Here is a 21,512-nt window from a genome sequence, read left to right on the forward strand (position 1 = left end):
CGGCCCTCTCTTGGCAGGTTTTTGCGGTGCCATATTCATTCCATTTTTTTTATTATGGATTTAATGGTGCTCCGTGGAATGATCAAAGTTTCAGATATTTTTTTATAACCCAAACCTGATCTGTACTTCTCCACAACTTTGTCCCTGACCTGTTTGGAGAGCTCCTTGGTCTTCATAGTGTCGCTTGCTTGGTGATGCCCTTTGCTTAGTGGTGTTGCAGACTCTGGGGCCTTTCAGAACAGGTGTACATATACTGAGATCATGTGACAGATCATGTGACACATAGAGTGCACACAGGTGGACTTTCTTTAACTAATTATGTGACTTCGAAAGGCAATTGGTTGCACCAGATCTTATTTAGGGGCTTCATAGCAAAGGGGGTGAATACATATACACGCGCCACTTTTCAGTTTAAAAAAAAAAATACATGTATTAAAAAAAAATGTTATTTCACTTCACCAATTTTGACTATTTTGTGTATGTCCATTACATGAAATCCAAATAAAAATCCATTTAAATTACAGGTTGTAATGCAACAAAATAGGAAAAATGCCAAGGGGGTGAATACTTTTGCAAGGCACTGTATCTAGTCTCCACTTAGGTTTTTACTGAATATTGTACATCTGAGAGGGTTTAAGAAGGGAATGGTCCATGATTTCCTGATAATCCTCCATGTGATTCGGTTTCCCTCCCTGAGGATTTATGCTTCACAAAGCAACAGAATGAGATGGAAAATATGCAATTGTCACCCTCAACTGCACACTGAGATACAGAACTCAGAATTAGCCAATTCAGGCATATTGAGGACACCAATGACTGTAAAGTAATTGGAAAGGTGTTAAAATAGCAGAAGACCGACTGGGCACAGACGTCAATTCAACGTCTATTCCACATTGGTTCAATGTAATTTCATCAAAATGACTTTGAAATAATGTTTATTCTCTTCACTGGATATTATTTGGCATCTACTGGAATCCCATTCATTTTAGTCCTTAGCCAAGACTGTCCCCGCTTCTTACGGAATCAAACCATGTTGTAAACTGTGATGATTTGATCATTTATGGCTCTTACAAGAATGGATCAGTCACAGCTAATGAATATGTTCTCATTTTTGTTTCCTTTCGTATAGATACAATGGAGAGCTGCCAAAGACTGAATATCATAATTGGAGAAATGGAAGAGTAGTAGTGCGACTGCAATTCGGGCAATTCACACCAAGATGGCGGCCCACCGGATCATCAGAGGGACCAACAGTAACCATGTTCTCCCTCGCTGCAAATCGGAGGGCACGCTCATTGATCTCAACGAAGGGCTCTCTGAGGCTAGCCTCACAGATGTCAAAGGTCAGGATTCAATACTGACTAATGTACCAGACAGTTATTCAGCATTTAAAGATATACTGATTTAAATGTAAATTGAGGATGAATTGAGAATGTTTATGTGAATTTTTGATCTTCTTTTTTCTTTTCATCCAGTGCCTTCTTCCAGTGCCTTACGGCTGGACAATTCAGCCTCCCTCGTAACTGCTCGTGAAGTCGTCGCCATCAAGGACTACTGCCCATCTAGCTTTACCACTTTAAAGTTTTCCAAAGGTGACCGGCTTTATGTGATGGACACGTCGGGTGGAGAGTGGTGGTATGCCCACAACAACACAGAGATGGGCTACATCCCCTCAGCATATGTCCAGCCCATCAACTGTAGAAACTCGTCGCTCGGTGATAGTGGCATGATAGACAATCTAGGGGAGTGTACAGACGAAGTGGCTAAGGAGCTGGATCTCCTAGGGGAGTGGACAGGGGTGTCCGTTAAGACCACTCCTTATTCGCCTTATTTTAACAGCAACCCCTTCTCCCTCCATACCTCCTCCACCAACCCCTTCATCAACAGTGCTCATCTACGTGGTTCTCTGGACCAGAACTGTAATGAGAGGGGAAGGTCCACGGACCTGCTCGTCTTTGACTCCTTGGAATCGTCAGTCTCCCCCTCGGTACCTAACTCTACCTCCAGCAACACCATGATCAATGGCTTCAGTAACTGCAACATCTTTGATATGATGACATCCACCAGCACCAACCAGGACCTACATGTTTTACAGACACTGCGAAGGGATAACCCATTCTTCAGGAGCAAGCGATCGTACAGTTTATCAGAGTTGTCCGTCCTACAGACGCAATCCAACCCCCCTTTGCCTTCTTCCGGGTTCTTCACTGGCCTCAAGGCTCCCTCGCCAGAGCAGTTTCAGAGCAGGGAGGATTTCAGGACTGCGTGGCTAAACCATCGGAAGCTGGCCAGATCTTGCCATGACCTGGACTCTCTGGGGCAGAGCCCTGGTTGGGGACAGACTCAGCCGGTGGAGACCAACATTGTCTGTAAACTAGACAGTCGTGGAGGGGCCGTTCAGCTCCCAGACACCCAGATCAGCGTCCATGTCCCTGAGGGACACGTGGGTCCTGAAGACACCCAGCAGATCTCCATGAAGGCCCTACTGGACCCTCCACTGGAGCTGAACAATGACCACTGCTCCACGGTCAGCCCAGTGGTGGAAATCAAACTGTCCAACATGGATACCAAGTCCTTCATCACTCTGGAGATGACTGTGTCCGTGACGGTGAAGAAAGACAGCGGTCAGGTAGCCGAGGTGCTCTGCGTCCGGAGTGACTGCAAGGAGGGACCCTATATAATCATCCCACATGCCTACCTATACAAGGACACAGTACAAGTCCAGTTGGATAACTTGGAGCCGTGTATGTACGTGGTGGTAGTGGTGCAGGCCCAGCACGTCAACCTTAATACAACTGTATGGGACAATGTGTTGAAGAAAGTCACCCTGGGTGTCTATGGGCCCAAGCACATCCATCCTTCGTTCAAGACGGTCGTGGCCCAATTTGGGCATGACTGTGCCCCTAACACCCTACTGGTGAGTGAGGTGGGGAAGCAGGCCCACTCCGCCCCTCCAGTGGCGCTCACGCTGTGGGGGAAGCATCAGTTTTTTCTGGGACGGCCCCAGGACCTCCAGGTTGGTCTATACTCCAACATGTCTAACTATATGATCAAGGCTAATGAGCAAGCCCGGATTATTCGGGGCTTCCAGGTCAAACTGGGGAAGGTTAGCCGACTCATTTACATGATCACATCCAACAACCCTGAAGAGATCTCAGACTTCACCTTGCAGGTCCAGGTCAAAGATTGCTTGGACTGTATCCTGGCTCAGTTCTGCGTCCAAACACCGCAACCGCCTCCAAAGAGTGTAGCGCGGAACTCCGGCCAAAGGAGGTTCCTGAAGAAGAAAGAGGTGGTGGGTAAGATTCTTCTGTCACCTCTGGCCATCACTGCCAAATATCCACAGTTTCAGGAGCGCTGCATCACCAACCTGAAGTTTGGCAAGTTGCTCAAAACTGTGATCAGGCAAAACAAGAGCACATACCTGTTGGAATACAAGAAGGGAGACGTGATCGCATTGCTGAGTGAGGAGAAAATCAAACTACGAGGACAACTGTGGACCAAAGAGTGGTATATTGGATATTATCAGGGAAAGACCGGTCTTGTTCACGCGAAAAACGTTCTGGTTTTGGGGAAAGTCAAGCCTATTTATTTCTGTGGTCCGGACCTCACGACTACCGTGCTAGTGGAGGAGATTCTGAAGCCTTGCAAATTTCTCACATACATCTACGCCTCTGTGAGGACGGTACTCATGGAGAACATAGGGAACTGGAAGGCCTTTGCAGACGCGCTGGGATATGGGAACTTACCTTTGTCTTATTTCTGTCGGACTGAACCGGACAACGAGCCTGAGAAGGTTGCGTCGGTTCTGGAGAAGCTCAAGGAGGACTGCACTAACATGGACATCAAGGAGAGAAAGACCTTCCAGAAGGAACTCATGACAGTACGTTTGTGTGTGTGTGTGTTTGTCTCTCTGTCTCTCTCTCGCTCTGATGTGTGTGTGTGTGTGTGTGTGTGTGTGTGTGTGTGTGTGTGTGTGTGTGTGTGTGTGTGTGTGTGTGTGTGTGTGTGTGTGTGTGTGTTTGGAAACCCCTCACCGTGCACATTGTACATCTTAGGCTGTAGAAGCTATTCAAATGTAAAAAAAAAATTGCAAATTCAACTTTCACCTGGAAATGTATAGTGCTTCTGAGTTTATTTCCTATTTTCCACCAGTAGCAGATGTTGACATGGTGTTCCCATTCTGTCAGAGTCAATGGGCTGTGATGTACTGTGAGATGGGGGGCTGATATGTTACTGTACTCAGCTTATTCAGTCACCTGTGGTAAGCAGTTTTCCTTATCGCCTCAGGGTGCCTTAAGAGTAGGTCTACTTGTTGGGAGAATACGTGTGGTGTGACTTACAATGCACAAAAACACAGCTACTTCACCTCCTTCAGTGCAACTCCGAGACTGAGACACAAACAGAGACGACAATATCCTGAGAGAATCTCCACAAAGCAGGCAGGGTTGCTGTTGTGACAGAAAGTGTTGACTCAACATGCCTCCCACTCCCTCTCGAGAGAGTCTCCAGTCACCCTTGTCCTTTTAAAGTTTTAGACAGAAGTGCTTGGTAATGTAACTATACCCCACATTGCATCTATCTCAAACAGGCAACAGTTGCTTGAATTTGGATCTGTGGAGAAATTGGATCTGTCTGTGAAAGTGAGGTTGATGTCTTTTTCACAATGCTTGCTTCTGTAAACATCTTATCAGTAAGAGCTAGCATATATCAGTTTATTTTGACATGAAATATAATAGTTGTCTATGCCTTTCAATGGTATTCTGATCAAAGGCAGGCTAGAATTCAAACAAGCAACCATTTTTCTGCCATCAGGCATGATAAACTGAGTAGACAAAGGGATGACGATGGATTGGTCCCAGAAAGCAATGAGCCATGCCCAAAGCCCTCGTACCACCCTTCCTCACACACACACACACACACACACACACACACACACACACACACACACACACACACACACACACACACACACACACACACACACACACACACACACACACATTATTTATGGTGGACACACAGATCTGTTTAATATGCCCACTAGCCTGGGAGTAACCTAACGTAGCAAGCGTAAAAGAAAACATATGAGTGGATTTCCCACATCCGGTTTTCAGTAGAAAAGGAAGCTAGGTTGAATTAGCTGTATCCCTGAAACCTGGAGGCATCTGGTTGTTGGCAACTCTGCTAATGGTGGCCTGGAAGCGGTCTTTGAATTACTGTAGATCCATGTCTTATCTTTTCATTCCAGCCAGTCCTGATAGCCTTCTAGCCGCTGTAGAAACAGAGTGTTGTTGCATATCCTGATCAGGCCAAGACACACCAGATATAACATCAGTGACACAGCTGTTGGTCCATACTGATCCCTGAAATACTGTACATTAGAGGAGGATCTTGAGGACCATTGATATTGCTGTGTTGTAGTCTACAGATGCCGTGTCTTACTTTGATCCTCCTGTTGTTACAGGAATTTTCCTGCACCGCAAGAAGAAATGCAAAACGTGTAATGTAGTCGAGGTTTAAAAAGGCTTCTAAAGTTAGTAATTTCCTTGATTTGCCCTAATGAAAAATGTATCAACCCCTATACATTTCTTTCATTAATTATATTCCACATAAGAATTCACATTTCCTGTTGCTACAGGATTATTTATCTACTGTGTGAAACTGGCTCAAATTAAGATACGAGATCTGTATAAAGGTTTGTGTGGGGGAGATGGTTGTACTAAGGTTTGACAATATTGCAGCACATTATGTCATTATAGTGAGAGTCTATGGTGAGAGTTATGTGGTTTTTCTGTTGTTCTGTGGCCATTCTGTGGTTCTGTGGCCTTTGGTGACCTTAATCTCACACAGTAGTAATTACTTCTCTGGACTAAAAGTGTTAATCAAAAAGTGTGTGCAAGAACTAAACTAAGGAGCTTTAAAGCTCAGTTAGTAGGCATTGTTAGACAGAACAGAACCATGGTTAGGTCATATGCTTGTCTGAATTAACACAACAACAAAAAATACACTACATGACCAAAGGTATGTGGACACCTGCTCGTCAAACATCTCATTCCAAAGTCATGGGCATTAATATGGAGTTGATCCCCCCCCCCCCCCCCATTTGTTGCTATAACAGCCTCCACTCTTCTGGGAAGGCTTTCCACTAGATGTTGGAATATTGCTGCGGGGACTTGCTTCCATTCAGCCACAAGAACATTATTGAGGTCGGGCACTGATGTTTGAACTCAACGTTCCAATTCATCCCAAAAGTGTTCGATGAGAATGAGGTCAGGGCTCTGTGCAGGCCAGTCAAGTTCTTCCAGACCGATCTCAATAAACCATTTCTGTGGACTTTGCTTTGTGCACAGGGGCATTGCTATGCTGAAACAGGAAAGGGCCTTCCCTTTAAGGCGTTGACGTGACGTTGCTTCCAGAGGCAGTTTGGAACCCGGTAGTGAGTGTTTTAACTGAGGACAGATGATTTTTACACGCTATGCGCTTCAGCACTCAGAGGTCCCGTTCTGTGAGCTTGTGTGGCCTATCTCTTCGTGGCTGAGCCATTGTTGCTCCTAGACCTATCCACTTCACAATAACAGCATTTACAGTTGACCAGGATAGCTCCAGCAGGGCAGAAATTTGACAAACTGACTTGTTGGAAAGGTGATATCCTATGACGGGGCCACTATGAAAGTCACTGAGCTCTTCAGTACAGGCCATTCTACTGATAATGTTTGTGTATGGAGATTGCATGGCTGTGTGCTCAATTTTATACACCCGTCAGCAACGGGTGTGGCTGAAATAGCCGAATCCACAAATATGAAATTGTGTCCACATACTTTTGTATATATAGTGCAGCTGATTATTATATAAAAGTCTCTTAGTAGAAGATAACCGAGATGATCACTTATCAGCCAAGTGGCCTATGATTCAAATTCCTCATAAAGCGTTCATTCACAGGTGTGACCACCATATCCATAGCTCTGTCGAGCCTAAACAACGCTGTGCTCTATGGGATTTACTAGCCTGCCTTCCCTTTTTTTCTGAGTCGCTAGCATGGTCTGACAGGTGTTTGTCAGTTGAAATGTGAGGAGAGGAAAGGAGACATTGGTCAGGCCAGATCGCAGGCCAGGGGGGGGGGGGGGGGGGGTTGAGCGACCAACGCAAACTGACACCGCTAAGAATTCTCAATGTGAAGGATGGCGTTGCACAGGTAGTAGACAATTGAAATGCCATCCCACTGCTCATCACTGAAATAGATCCCAACGGCCAACCAGAAAGACAGAGAGAGACACCTGCAGACTCCACAGAGTAGCTAGACATTAGGCTATACAAGTGGACTGCTTTTCTCTCATCAATGAATATCACATGAGGATCTCTATGGGTAGCAGAAAGACCCCTCCAGATTCTTTCTTTCTTTAACCTTTATTTACACGGGGTGTCGTATTGAGACCCAGATCTCTTTGACAAATGATCCCTGTAATACTACAGTACACATATAAAAGACCCATTATAGTCAAAAACATGATATCCCTGTGTTTTATATACAGTCGAAGTCAGAAGTTTACATACACCTTGGCCAAATACATTTAAACTTCGTTTTTCACAATTCCTGACATTTAATCCTAGTAAAAATTGCCAGTTTTAGGTCAATTAGGATTACCACCTTATTTTAAGAATGTGAAATGTCAGTATAGTAGAGAGAAAGATTTATTTCAGCTTTTATGTATTTCATCACATTCCCAGTGGGTCAGAAGTTTACATACAGTCAATTAGTATTTGGTAGCATTGCCTTTAAATTGTTTAACTTGGGTCAAACGTTTCAGGTAGACTTCCACAAGCTTCCCACAATAAGTTGGGTGAATTTTGGCCCATTCCTCCTGACAGAGCTGGTGTAACTGAGTCAGGTTTGTAGGCCTCCTTGCTCGCACACGCTTTTTCAGTTCTGCCCACATATTGTCTATAGGATTGAGGTCAGGGCTTTGTGATGGCCACTCCAATACCTTGACTTTGTTGTCCTTTGCCACAACTTTGGAAGTATGCTTGGGGTCATTGACCATTTGGAAGACCCATTTGTGACCAAGCTTTAACTTCCTGACTGATGTCTTGAGATGTTGCTTCAATATATCCACATACTTTTCCTGCCTCATGACGCCATCTATTTTGTGAAGTGCACCAGTCCCTCCTGCAGCAAAGCACCCCCACAACATGATGCTGTCACCCCCGTGCCTCATGGTTGGGATGGTGTACTTCGGCTTGCAAGCCTCCCCCTTTTTCCTCCAAACATAACAATGGTCATTATGGCCAAACAGTTCTATTTTTGTTTCATCAGACCAGAGGACATTTCTCCAAAAAGTACAAGCTTTTTTTATGGTGGTTTTGGAGCAGCGGCTTCTTCCTTGCTGAGCGGCCTTTCAGGTTATGTCGATATGACTCGTTTTACTGTGCATATAGATACTTTTGTACCTGTTTCCTCCAGCGTCTTCACAAGGTCCTTTGCTGTTGTTCTGGGATTGATTTGCACTTTTCGCACCAAAGCACGTTCAACTCTAGGAGACAGAATGCGTCTCCTTCCTAAGCGGTATGATGGCTGCGTGGTACCATGGTGTTTATACTTGCATACTATTGTTTGTACAGATGAACGTGGTACCTTCCGGCGTTTGGAAATAGCTCCCAAGGATGACCAGACTTGTGGAGGTCTACAATATTTTTTCTGAGGTCTTGGTTGATTTCTTTTTATTTTTCCATGATGTCAAGCAAAGAGGCACTGAGTTTGAAGGTATGCCTTGAAATACATCCACAGGTACACCTCCAATTGACTCAAATGATGTCAATTAGCCTATCAGACGCTTCTAAAGCCATGACATAACATTTTTGAATTTTCCAAGCCGTTTAAATACACAGTCATCTTAGTGTATGCAAACTTCTGGCCCACTTGAATAGTGATACAGTGAATTATAAGTGAAATAATCTGTCTGTAAACAATTGTTGGAAAAATTACTTGTGCCATGCACAAAGTAGATGTCCTAACTGACTTGCCAGAACTATAGTTTGTTAACAAGAAATTTGTGGAGTGGTTGAAAAATGAGGTTTAATGACTCCAACCTAAGTGCATGTAAACTTCCGACTTCAACTGTATATATCCGTACTATCAGGTTGGAATAATACTGTGAAATTGTGAAAATGACCAAAATGCCCTTTTATTGTTAGAGATTGAAAAGCCCGCCTGAAATGTCAGCCTATTTTGGTGGGAAGGAGCTCCAAACCTCTCTGCCGTTAACAGCTAGTTTTCTGTTTTGCCCTCCTTACTCAGGCCACTCCCAGACAGTCCTAGCAAAATTATTGCTTCATAAATTGCTCTTTACCAAGAAGCTATTTTTATATATTTTTTTGACCATTTTAATTAAAAATCATCTGTAAATATGAAATGTAATCAATCTTTAAATATGAATTGTGATAAATGAATACAAATTGAAAAAATAAATACATGTAATACATTTTGTGTGTAGTAAGACACTACAAGTTGAGAATGACTTTGCACAGACACTTTTGACAAATAGATATGGCAATGATTTCAGTCACCACTGCCATCATCCTAGGTACTGTACACACCATTAAATGAAATGACTGAAAGTCACCGTTGGGCCTGCTTTCGCTATTTCAAACTACAGAGAAGTTTATAGACTGCTGATGTAGAAACTTTTCCCTCACCTATAAAGTCCCTGGTTGACTTTAATGAGCAGGTTGAGTCCTTGTTACTGTGTTCCCCCCTCCTGTCTCTCCTCTCCCCTGCTGTTAGTCTCAGGGACACTGTGTGTGTGTGTGTGTGTGTGTGTGTGTGTGTGTGTGTGTGTGTGTGTGTGTGTGTGTGTGTGTGTGTGTGTGTGTGTGTGTGTGTGCGTGCTCATTTCCCTGCCTTTTAAATGCAGGGAGAAGAGCCAGACAGGCTCATTTGGAATGGAGCTTAGAGAGATAACTGCCTCTGAGAGCTCTGGTGCACAGGGTAAATTTGAGATGTCAGTCATGTCTGTCAGGGCTTTCCCCCAGTGGACATGTGGATCAAGTCAAAGAGATGGAGTAATCCACACACACGCGCACGCACGAACGAACACACTCACACACACACGCACACACACACACACACACACACACACACACACACACACACACACACACACACACACACACACACACACACACACACACACACACACACACAGAGAGACATTTTAAAGGATGTCACTACAGCTTCCTCATTTTCATCAGCCTGCTTACCACTGGCTTTCTGAAGAATGGGAAACTGTCTGAGTGTGCGTGTGCGCAGGCGCACACACACATATAAGATGCGCTTCAGAAAATGTCAGCGAGTTACGTTGTTTTATCACAGGTTTAGATTAAGAGTTGAAACGAGAGGTAAACGTGAATGGCATAAGGCCTTTTGGATTTGGAAGTTTTTATAAGGCTCCATTGAACTCTGGAATGTTTGAAAAATAAATGAGATCACTCAGTGAACTGTGCAGGAGGTCATTCAAAAGAGCTCGATTCCTTTTTATATAGTACCTATCTGAAGATAAAGATAATGGAGTATGACATTACTAGCTATTGGTTTCATAAAAGAGTTCTGCATGAACCATAGTATAGTATCACAAAGTTTTTTGTTTTACTCATGTTATGGGATATAACTTAAGCAGCATTCAAGCATTGTTTATCTGCTGCCATGGAATAAATTACCCAACTCCTCAGCACTGTATGGGAAAAAGACATGTCATTTAGTTTGAGTTTTCCATGACAGGAAGTGATTGAAGGATTATGAAGATAGATGTTGAGTTAAGACGTTTAAAGAGACAGTGATTCAACTAATCTTCCTGCTGGTTGAAGGCTATATGACACAACTGTGACATGGTAACTAGAGTTGTGTTGCAAAGGGCGCTCCATAAGGGTCTGGTCAAAAGTAGTACACTATATTAGGGCCCTCAAACCCAACTCTGGACCTCGAAGCCAGTTCCACACCATTTTTTTCATTGTTCCCCTCTAGTCAGGAACTGATTTAGATCTGGGACACCAGGTGTGTACAATTCGTTATCAGGTAGAACCGAAAACCAATAGGCTTCGAACCTCGTAGGATAAGAGTTGAATACCCCTGATATATGGTATAGGGTGCCATTTGGGACTCACCCTAGTGACTACGCTACCATGTTAACTCCTTGGCCCTGCCTGACCAGTGTCAGATGTTGTGAATGACATAGCATTAGGTCTGTGATTGAACTGAGTCACTCCCCACTGTGTCATTCACAGTTGACTCAGTTGCCAGTGTTGGCAGATGGCGGAAAAATCCGGGCCCAGTAGCCAGACAGGTGGTGGTGATGGAGGGTGTTATGCTGCAGTTCTATTTGAGTAACTTTGACAGAAATTTGAGTTCTGATTCAGCAGTCAGTGCAGAACAGAGGACAGCTCATTAAAACATTGCTGTTCAGAGTCAGGCCAGGTGGCCGAGGTGACTGGAGGAGTACTGGAATGCTTTGAAGACAGTGTATGTGTCCCAGTAGCACCCTATTCCCTATTTAGTGCCCTACTTTTGACCACGGCCCATAGGGGACTTGCCTAGTTAAGCAAAGGTTAAATAAAAAATGTAATAAATGTAAGGCAGTGTTTCCCAACTCCAGTCCTCGAGTATCCCAACATAACCCTGGATGAGCACACCTGATTCAACTATTCATCAAGCCCTAAATGAGTTGAATGAGGTGTGTTTGTCCGGGCTACAACATAAATATATGCTGTTGGGGGTACTGGAAGACTGGAGTTGAGAAACACCGATATAGGGAATAGGATGCCATTTGGGATGCAACAGGCACTCAGCTCCCAGTATGCTTCATTCTCTTTCTGCAAAGCAAACAAATGCTGGCTCTTCTGTTTAGATACAGTACTGTGCAAAATATAGATAGTGTACCTGTCTCAGTAGATCCTGTCAAGTCGCAGGCAAACTCTCCAGAGAGACTTTAAAGTTGAAAAAAACGTTTATGTATTATCTGCTTTGTAAGATATAGTGGTGAAAAATACGCGGCCTCTTATTGGCGGGCTTAACTGGTTGGCGCAGACTTGAAAACATGAGTTCCTGTACATAAAACATATTGTTTTTTATTGGGTTGTACTTTCCATTATCCTTTGATATTATATAGCCCTCCTGGGTTGTAGCCTACACAGTGCAGACATGCTGTGTGTCAGCCCACCTCCTCGTGGGATCCTGATAGACTTGATTTACTGTCTCTCTGTTTCTTTCACCCCCTGTTCGTCTGTGGTGTTTCTGGCGGAGAGAGGAGGGGATTACTAGTGTATTTTCTCTGGCCTCCTGGTTTTATTCTCGTTCAACACATATGTGTGTCTGTGTGGTAAGACCTAGAGAGGCTCTTGTGAATCATGCTCTAATTCACCCTCGAGAGTTCACAGCAGGCTTTATAGAGAGTCGGGAGGGATAGTGTAGCCGTAGTTAGAGACGCAAATGTATTGTATCAAGACAATACCCTGGCCCCCTAATGCTGTTCCTCCCCACTCCTTTCACTATGTCTAGAGAGTCATGTCTTTACCCCCTTTAATGGTGAACACCATGTGACACAATGGTGTGTCATTGCTGATCTTTTGGGGTGTGTTTTTTGAACTGTTGTGTCCTAGCTAAATGTTGTCTTCGGTTGTCGACGACTTATGCTCCAGCAGGAATTCAAAGCCTGAATTAGTAAATCAAGTGGTCTTTGTGTGGCCTTTCTTCTAGGCCCTGTTGAAGATGGACTGCCAGGGTCTGGTGGCCAGGCTGATCATGGACTTTGTCCTGCTGACCACGGCCGTGGAGGTGGCCCCGCGCTGGAGGGAGCTGGCTGAGAAGCTGGCCCGGGTAAACAAGCAGCAGATGGAGCAATATGAGGCTCCGCACAGGGACAAGAACGGCCTGGTGGACAATGAGGTGAGATTATCAGCCCATTACTTCTAGGTACTGTAACGTTTACTGGGTTTGACTGGTGTTGGCTGCCTCAGACCGGTAATCAAAATGGACGTGAGAAAATGCTAACCCTGCCATCTGGTTCTTGTGTGCAGTGTTCTTTCATATCAGCCAGTCAGACTTGACCTTAGAAGCGCATTTGGAATGATTCTCTGTCCCCTCTGTTGATCTTAAAGGGTTTTATGAGTACATTGGATTGATTGTTTGTTCTATGAAAGTCAATTGATTGATTTTATGTTGACAGTCAATGTGGAAGCCAGCCTATGACTTCCTGCTGACCTGGGCGGCCCAAATTGGGGACAGCTACCGGGACGTGATCCAGGAGCTGCACCTGGGCCTGGACCGGATGAAGAATCCTATAACCAAGCGCTGGAAGCACCTCACCGGAACCCTCATTCTGGTCAACAGCCTAGATACGTTACGCAGCTCTGCCTTCAGCCCTGTAGGACAGGGGGACTATGCCATTTGATCTGAACCCAGCTACGTCTGAAATGGCATCCTATTCCCTAAATAGGCTGTGTTTTCCACTAATTGGTCATTTGGCCAGTCACATCAGATCTTTTCACATCCGATCTTTTTCAGAGCTGATCTGATTGGTCAAAAGACCAATTAGTGAACAAAAGATCAGAGTTGGGCTGCCTGTGTAAATGCAGGCATAGTAGGCCACACATTTTTTGGCTGGAGCCTGGTCAGAAGTAATGCACTTTGTAGGAAGTAGTGAGTCTCAGGAGCCGTCTGAGGGGTGATTCCTAACTCCCACTGACGTGAAATGTTAACTTAGTCATGCATTGATGTCAGTGGGAGATTAGGTGAGCGTTTGGTTTAACTTGAAGTTAGAGTTCACACCCAGCGATTTTTGAAGCTATGTCAGAAATGGTACCCTATTCCCGACATAGTAGTGCACTAGTTTTTGCAAGAACCTGGTCAAAAGTAGTGCGATATATAGCGAATAGTGTGCCATTTAGGATGCACACTGAGTCTCTGAAGCTTGGCACTATGGATCCAGCAGGACTACTACTGGTATCCTCCCGCCCTCAGGATGACCAATCACCAATCGGACCTTGACCGTAGCTGTTATTCCTTGAGCTTTCAACTCTTGACCCTGCTCCCATCCTGTTGCACAGGACTACAATGGTTTGTAACCAGTAACCACCACTTCACACAGAGCACATGTTACTTTAGGTCTGTTTCTCTAGCGGGTTAAACACTCAACACTCTCATTGGTATTTACAGTAGATTATTATTAAGCCACAATACTGACGTGATTTCTAAAGGGTGGTTTTTAATCTGTATTGTCTTTTGCTACACCTTTTTTTCTACAGAAAGTGGCATAGCACTCGTTTTTATTGCTTTTTTCCTCCACTAATTATATAGATATATTTCGAATGAAAAATGTACAGAAACTTGATTTTTGAAGTGCATTATATTATACCTCTTTGGATTTCTATTTCCATCCCCCTTAAGTGTTCCTGTGCTTCATATCTCTTTTTGACTGCTCTTTGTACTTTTTGCTTGCCAAAACAGTTAGGTACTAGCCTAGATCACAGTTCATTGTTCTACACAAAAGACTCATAATTTCAGAATAAACCCCCTTTTGGTTAGTTTCCTCTACGTTCACTTTAGGACAAAATGCGTGCCACAAAAAGCTGAATAATAATTACATCATGTATCCAACAAGGATCTTTTCTCTTTGTTTCCTGAAAGTTTAAAAGCAGAATTACCTCGCAACATCGTCTCTTCTTTTCATTTGTTTAACCGGCAGTAACGGAATGAACAATTATTTTGAGGAATTAAACTGGCTGTGATGGTTTCAATTGCTTGGTACGCCATTTTAAAGCTTGTGAACTAGTGAAGCCTTTTTGGCCTTGATTTGCTCAGAAATATATTTTGGTTGCTGTTGTTTTGCAGTTTCAATGATACCCTTTATCAATCAAAAGCTCAAACTCTGGAGCTTTGAACCTTCATACAGTCTTTCTCTTTGTGTAACGCTACGGTGTGTTTTCAGTGCAAGAGCTGTGTTTTGTATGTTTTGTGAATGCAGATGAAATGTCAGTAGTATTATTTGCGTAGTTAAATGGTCACACTGGTCTGTGACGGTACCGATTGACAAGTTCTGCACTTCGATGCCTCCATTAGTTGTTGTCTTGACCTGTTGGTTCATATGGACTCAATAAAATGTCTGACAATTCTAAAGTGCCTCTGTCAGGCAGTGTGCAGCTTTCATGGTCGGAATTTGTGTTCCGTGATTCTACATTCACGGACATTATTCAACATGATTTGTCTCAGTGTGGCCCTACACAAAGGAGCACAGTGAAAGAATAGCCTAGGATACAGTGTTTTCTGGTGAGGAGTTATTGGACTCTTGGGCTAGTGGCCAGTTGGCTTGTTTGCTCATTTAAGGCATTCCCAAGCACTTGCATCAGGCTGATTCAGGAGAACAATCTCACACTGAATTGAAATAACACAATTAATTGTAGACTTGCAAAAGTTTTTTTGTGTTCCCATAAAAAAGGTACTTTTAATGAGGTAACTGATTAATGAATTAAGCTAAAACAATTCTGGAATTCATGAAAACACAAAGATATTATAATGAACAACAAATCACAGTAGTATATGGATGGATTAAAAACTGTATGCAACAGGATCTCACACACAAATTTCCAGTCTTGACGTTCGTCCAACTTGCGCCGAGGTCTAATTGCAAGTCAAACGGCAAATTATGCCGTCAAAAAGTGAGATTGGGTTGCAGCGACTGTCTGTTAGTTATATTTGACATTTGAGTCATTTAGCAGACGCTCTTATCCAGAGCGACTTACAGTTGGTGCGTTCATCTTAAGATAGCTAGGTGAGACGACCACATATCTCAGTCGTAGTAAGTCAATTCTTCCTCAATAAAGAAGCTAGCAGCAAAGTCCGTGCTAGCAAGACAAGTGCAACTTTTATTTATATTTATTTGAAGGTTGAAAAACAGACGGGCTGCGGCATTCTGGATAAGTTGCAGGGGTTTGATGGCACAAGCGGGGAGCCCAGCCAACAGATAGTTGCAGTAGTCCAGACGGGATATGACTAGTGCCCGGATTAGGCCCTGCGTCACTAGTTGTTTGAGTTCGTGGGAGGTCTTGGTTGATCTGAGTTCAAGCGATATGAGAGTGGCTACCCAAGCCGAGGCATTGCACATAGTTCAGTAGAAGGATGTTTAAATGTATGTAACTTTCTCTGTGCCCAATATTGAAGGTAGAGCTCTCATTGGAGCCTAGCAAAGGGCACTGCAGCAGTTGAATCAATGTGATTTCCATAGGTCTGATCGAAATGTACCACCCCCTCACCTCTCCACAGTCTGGACAGAGAGAGGACAGGCTCGACGTGCATCTATCAAAAGAGAGGAGGATGAAAGAGAAAGAGGGGGAGCAAAAAAGAGGAGATGGAGAAGAGTGGCCAGACACCAATGCATTCCTAAACGTATAGATCACATCTATTATTGTGTTGCTGTCTGTCCTGTTGCACCTTTATTTAATAATAATGGGGTTAATTAATTAAACTCAATCTATGATAATTATTCCTCCCTAACGGAGACAGACTCCCCGTGACGACGGAGGGGCACCTGCAGTTCCCTTCTTCCTGCTTCCATATGAGTCACCACGGCGATAAACATTCCTCCCTGCCCGTCGCCTGGTTACAGCTCAATGGCCTTCACCGTGCGTGCTCAGAGAGAGGGTCACACCATTGTCTGGGTTTCGACCCTCTGCTTGTGAATCATGCATAAACCAATGACTGCCCATGAGACATTAAGGCCAGTCCAGACCATACACAGTGTATTGGGACATTGAGGATGGCTGTGAAAGAAATCCTCACGCAAATGCAAAGTACAAATACAAAGCAGGCCTACAATCGTCACTTTCTCAGATAAGCTGAGGAATTGAAGCTTGGGACAGGGAAGGGGCTTAGTTTCCCAGGCCCATGTTTCACCTCATGTGTTATTTTATTTCTCAAATGGTAAATTAACTGTTGTAGTCAAAAGAGGTGCCTAGGCTAGTGGGTTTTATAATGGAGGAAGCGTTTTGAGGTAATGATGATGTGATCATTAGTCTACAGATGGAAGATGTTGTGAGCTGAGGGCGAGGCTTGTCCCATTTATTAAATGTTGTTTGATTTCATATCCTGTCTCCCTGGGATCATGAATAATCACCTCTGTCCCTGACTCTGTGTGTGTGTGTGTGTGTGTGTGCGTGCGCGCGCGTCCGTGCACGTGTGTATGTGACTCCATGCTGTGTGTGCCAGTGTGTCCATGTTCCAGTGTATGTGTGTGTGTGTTCACTCAAAGTACTGTAATTTATAGGGAGGGAGAACATATTGGCTGAATGTGCTGCTTTGATGATTTGCTGTCTCCATGGTAACCTCTCCATATAAACACTTGCCAAGGGAGTGAGCTTGCCTCTGTCTGAGAAGAGGGGGAAAGCACTTGAGTTTCTACTGCCAACAGCCTGACACTGAGGGAGAGAGAGGGGGAGGGCCTAGTCACTCTACAACACTACACACAGTGATCATCGTAAGTCTTGTTGATTTCAATTCAATGCTTCTACAATATTCCAAAATATTTTATCTGTGAAAAATAAATAACCTAACCAGGCAACGAAACGCTGCAAACCTAGTTTCCGGTTAAACCAGTGTAGGCTAGTTACAGTTGTCTTACTCTCTAGGCCTGGCCATATAAAAATGCTGTCCTAAGCAGTATACCAAATGGCCTTGTTGCTACTTTTCCTGTTCACTTTCTCACTAATGTCCCATGGAGTCTTGCAGAGTTCTGTAAATTATACTGTCAGCACATGAGAGTAAGAGTATAGTCAGGTGGGCGGGAGGAGGACAGGACAGGAGGGAATGGCCAGGACACCCATGGCACAAAGGAGACAATTTAATGAACAGTCTCACTAGTTCAGCAGCGAAGGGAGACTGGTACTCTCTCTCCCTCTATGTCTGTCTCTCTCTCTCGTTCTCTATCCAATCCAGGCTGCATCACATCCGGCCGTGATTGGGAGTCCCATAGGGCGGCGCACAATTGGCCCAGTGTCGTCCGGGTTTGGCCCGGGTAGGCCGCTATGGTAAATAAGAATTTGTTCTTAACTGACTTGCCTAGTTAAATAAGGGTTTACATTTAAAAATGTAAAAAGAATCAATAGGAGGTTATTAGACCATCCCCTCTTCTAACTATACTAGGACAGGACTGGGGTTTCATTTAACCCACAGTAGATTTCTGCCACACAGTCGTTCTAAATAAGTTGACCTATTTGCTTATGGTTTTGCCTACACCTAGGGACCTGCTTCTTAAATGATATGAGCAAAGAATATTCAATTTCATTTGGAATGGCAAGCCAGACAAAAATTAAAAGGGCCTATTTATATAACGAATATGAATTCGGAGGGCAGAAATGATTAAATATTAAAGCATTAGACCTCTCACTAAAGGCATCAGTCACACAAAAGTTATACTTAAATCCGAAATGGTTCTCCAGTAAATTGGTAGGAATGTCTCACCCCATGTTCAAGAATGGCCTTTTCCCCTTTATTCAGATTACAACTGCTCACTTTCGGTTGTTTGAAAACAAAATCGTCTCCAAAATATAGTTATTTTTTAAACAAGCCTTCAGAAAGTTAGTTGCAATATCTGTTTAATCCACCTGAAAAGAAAGAACAAATAATACAACAAATATAGTGTGGTTAAACTCAAATATACTAATTGATTAAAAAAAATTAAAAATTGAAGGAAAAAAATGAAAAAAGGTATGACTTTTGTAAATGATATCATAAATAGGACTGGTGGCGTTATGTCACACATGCAGCTAACACAGACATATGGAAATGTCTGCTCTACCCAAAATTACAACCAACTAATTACAGCATTACCACAAAAAATGGAAGAGGCCAGTAGAAGGGGGAAAAAGTAAGGAATATAAATCGCAAAATAGCTGGGAAGAGATTTTCGATGTACCTATTCCATTGCACATGGTTTATGAATTGACGCGCAAAACTTAGAATTTTTCAATTTAAATTATTTTACAAAATTCTTGCAACCAAAAGAATGTTATATATTTGGGGGATACAATCTTCCCAGCTCTGCAGATTCTGCTGTGAGGAGGCAGAGTCATTAGATCATTTATTTTGGTACTGTCGATATTTTAGCTCGTTTTTGGTCACAGGTCCAGGAATGGTTGAAGAATTTCAATATTTGCCTAGAACTAACGCTGCAGATAGCAATGCTGGGTGATTTGAAAAGTCCTAGTCAATCAATCAATAATATAATAATTATTTTAGCAAAAATGTTTATCTTTAATTTACAATCTGTAGAAGCTATGAGAATAGAAAGGTTCAGTACTTTTGTGAAGCATCACAGCACAGTTGAAAAATATATGGCAAATAGAAATCCAAAATGGATGGTGTTCAGAGATAGATGGGAGGGGTTGAACAGAGATGAAGGGTGGGACTAATAACAACAAGATAACCAATGTAAAACATACAGGGTCTGTAAAATGTATATAGGTTCAGAAATCTTGTGAAATAGCACATTTACAAATAGAAATTGAACTGAATGGACATCAGAAATAGAGGAAGGACTAAAAACAAACAAAAATTATAACTATTGTAAAATAGACTGTCTGTAAAATGTGTATAAACTGATGGTAGAAGCCTTAGTGTTATTGTTTATTAGTTTACTCCAATTGGAGGAAGGGTGGTAGGGTTTGTGGGAAATAATAAAGGTATATTCTAAAACAAAGTATGTACTGTATATGTATGTATGTATATATATATATATATATATATATATATATATATATATATATATGAATGTTTATGTCATATATGGGGGATTGGAAATGATGCAGACAATTACATTGATGGAAGCAACAATCTTTCCGCAATATTAAAGCTGATCCACCCCTTAAATTTTTTAAATTAAATTAAATTAAACTTAAAAATAGGCTGTTCTGTGTTTTAGCCACAGAATGGAATTGCATTGTATCTCTCTGGTTTGAACATTTATCGTTGCTTAAGTCTGAGCTCAAAACTAAGTCTACTGGGTGTTGCTATTCTCCATTGAATGCATCCTTGTGTCTATACCTTGACACGTTTCCTTTCGTCTCAGGAACACTTCCAAGGCTCTTGAAATTGCCAGTGCCTAGCAACAGAATGGGTCCCATGTGTTCGGATGTGTTGAGTGTTCTGCTTTCCATTTCAATATGTATATTATTCTAATCCACACACCATTTCAAGCTCCTCTAAGAAATTGTGTGTAGGTGACAGGCTGCCACGTTTGATTTAATCTAAAAACAAATATAATTTAATAGAATAGTATAGAATAAAGTACATTTTTTCCCTGTTAACTACATTTTTGGTTAAAGACAATATGCAAATCCTGCTTCACAACAGCTTGCGTGTGTGTGTGTGTGTTTCTGTGCATGCTTGTGTGTGTGTGTGTGTGTGTGTGTGTGTGTCTGGTCTCCATTTTACTCCGGTTTCCCTACTGCAAATAGCAGCAGTGTTTCTCCCTCCACCTGTAGTGTACCCTCTCCTCTGCAGGCAGGCTGTGTCCACTGGACCATAGTAGAGGCAGTACCAGGTACACTGGAGATGGAGTGGAAGACAAAAGTGAAGGGACTTCCGAGTGTGTGGGGGTCGATTTCAGGGAAGAAGAAATGTCAATCCTTGCTGAATGTTGAACTAGATAGAGCAGAAGTTAGAACATGAAATGTATCCTCATTTAGCTGTTAATCAGGCTTTCACAGGTAATATACAGAAACCGTCGGCTACTAAAATCACTTTGTTTGGCACCAAATGTTATTTTAAAACTAACAATGTACAACATGAATTAAAAGAAAGTTCTGGAACCTTGAAAGTTAAACCAAAAATGCTGCATTACTTAGTAAGAGAAAATGTTGGGCTACAAAGTGATGATTGCGGTATTGGTAGAAACGCTTCAAGCCTCCAAGAACGCCAAGCACACTTCTACTAAAGATCCATGATTTGGCCTGTGTCATTATTTACCCCATCAAAACGAGTCACACTTGCGTCCCAAATGGCACCCTGTTTCCTACATAGTGCCCTACTTTTGACCACATCCAATGGGGCTCTGGTAAAAAGTTGTCACTCTATACGGAAAAGACGGCCAGTTGAGACTCGAACTGAGAGAACTGGAAGGAAATCAACGTTGCTGATGTCTCTTTATGCCACTGAAGCACTTTACATCAGAGCTACTTTGAAATGCATGAGCTGGCTGGAAGGGTGTCTCAGGTGTCAGGCAGTAGGACTGGTTAAACACCAATAAAGAAGTGACATTTCACAGAGAGAGAGAGAGAGAGAGAGAGAGAGAGAGAGAGAGAGAGAGAGAGAGAGAGAGAGAGAGAGAGAGAGAGAGAGAGAGAGAGAGAGAGAGAGAGAGAGAGAGAGAGAGAGAGAGAGAGAGAGAGAGAGAGAGAGAGAGAGAGAGAGAGAGAGAGAGAGAGAGAGAGAGAGAGAGAGAGAGAGAGAGAGAGAGAGAGAGAGAGAGAGAGAG

General features: G+C 43.0%; 1 protein-coding gene across 2 annotated transcripts in view; it reads left to right on the forward strand.

Annotated features, from left to right (window-relative positions):
- LOC110527535 (SH3 domain-binding protein 4-A) overlaps positions 1-15,163 on the forward strand; it is a 27,430-nt gene extending 12,267 nt beyond the window's left edge. For both annotated transcript variants that reach the window (XM_021608879.2, XM_021608878.2), the window contains exons 2-5: positions 1,130-1,343; positions 1,476-3,883; positions 12,746-12,934; positions 13,215-15,163. In XM_021608879.2, the coding sequence (XP_021464554.2) occupies positions 1,220-1,343; positions 1,476-3,883; positions 12,746-12,934; positions 13,215-13,439 (2,946 nt within the window). In that variant the 5' untranslated portion in view covers positions 1,130-1,219 and the 3' untranslated portion in view covers positions 13,440-15,163. The remainder of the gene's footprint in view (positions 1-1,129; positions 1,344-1,475; positions 3,884-12,745; positions 12,935-13,214) is intronic.
- The last annotated feature ends 6,349 nt before the right edge of the window (positions 15,164-21,512 follow it).

Source organism: Oncorhynchus mykiss, chromosome 7, assembly GCF_013265735.2.
Source record: "Oncorhynchus mykiss isolate Arlee chromosome 7, USDA_OmykA_1.1, whole genome shotgun sequence".
NCBI classification, from domain to species: Eukaryota; Metazoa; Chordata; class Actinopteri; order Salmoniformes; family Salmonidae; genus Oncorhynchus; species Oncorhynchus mykiss.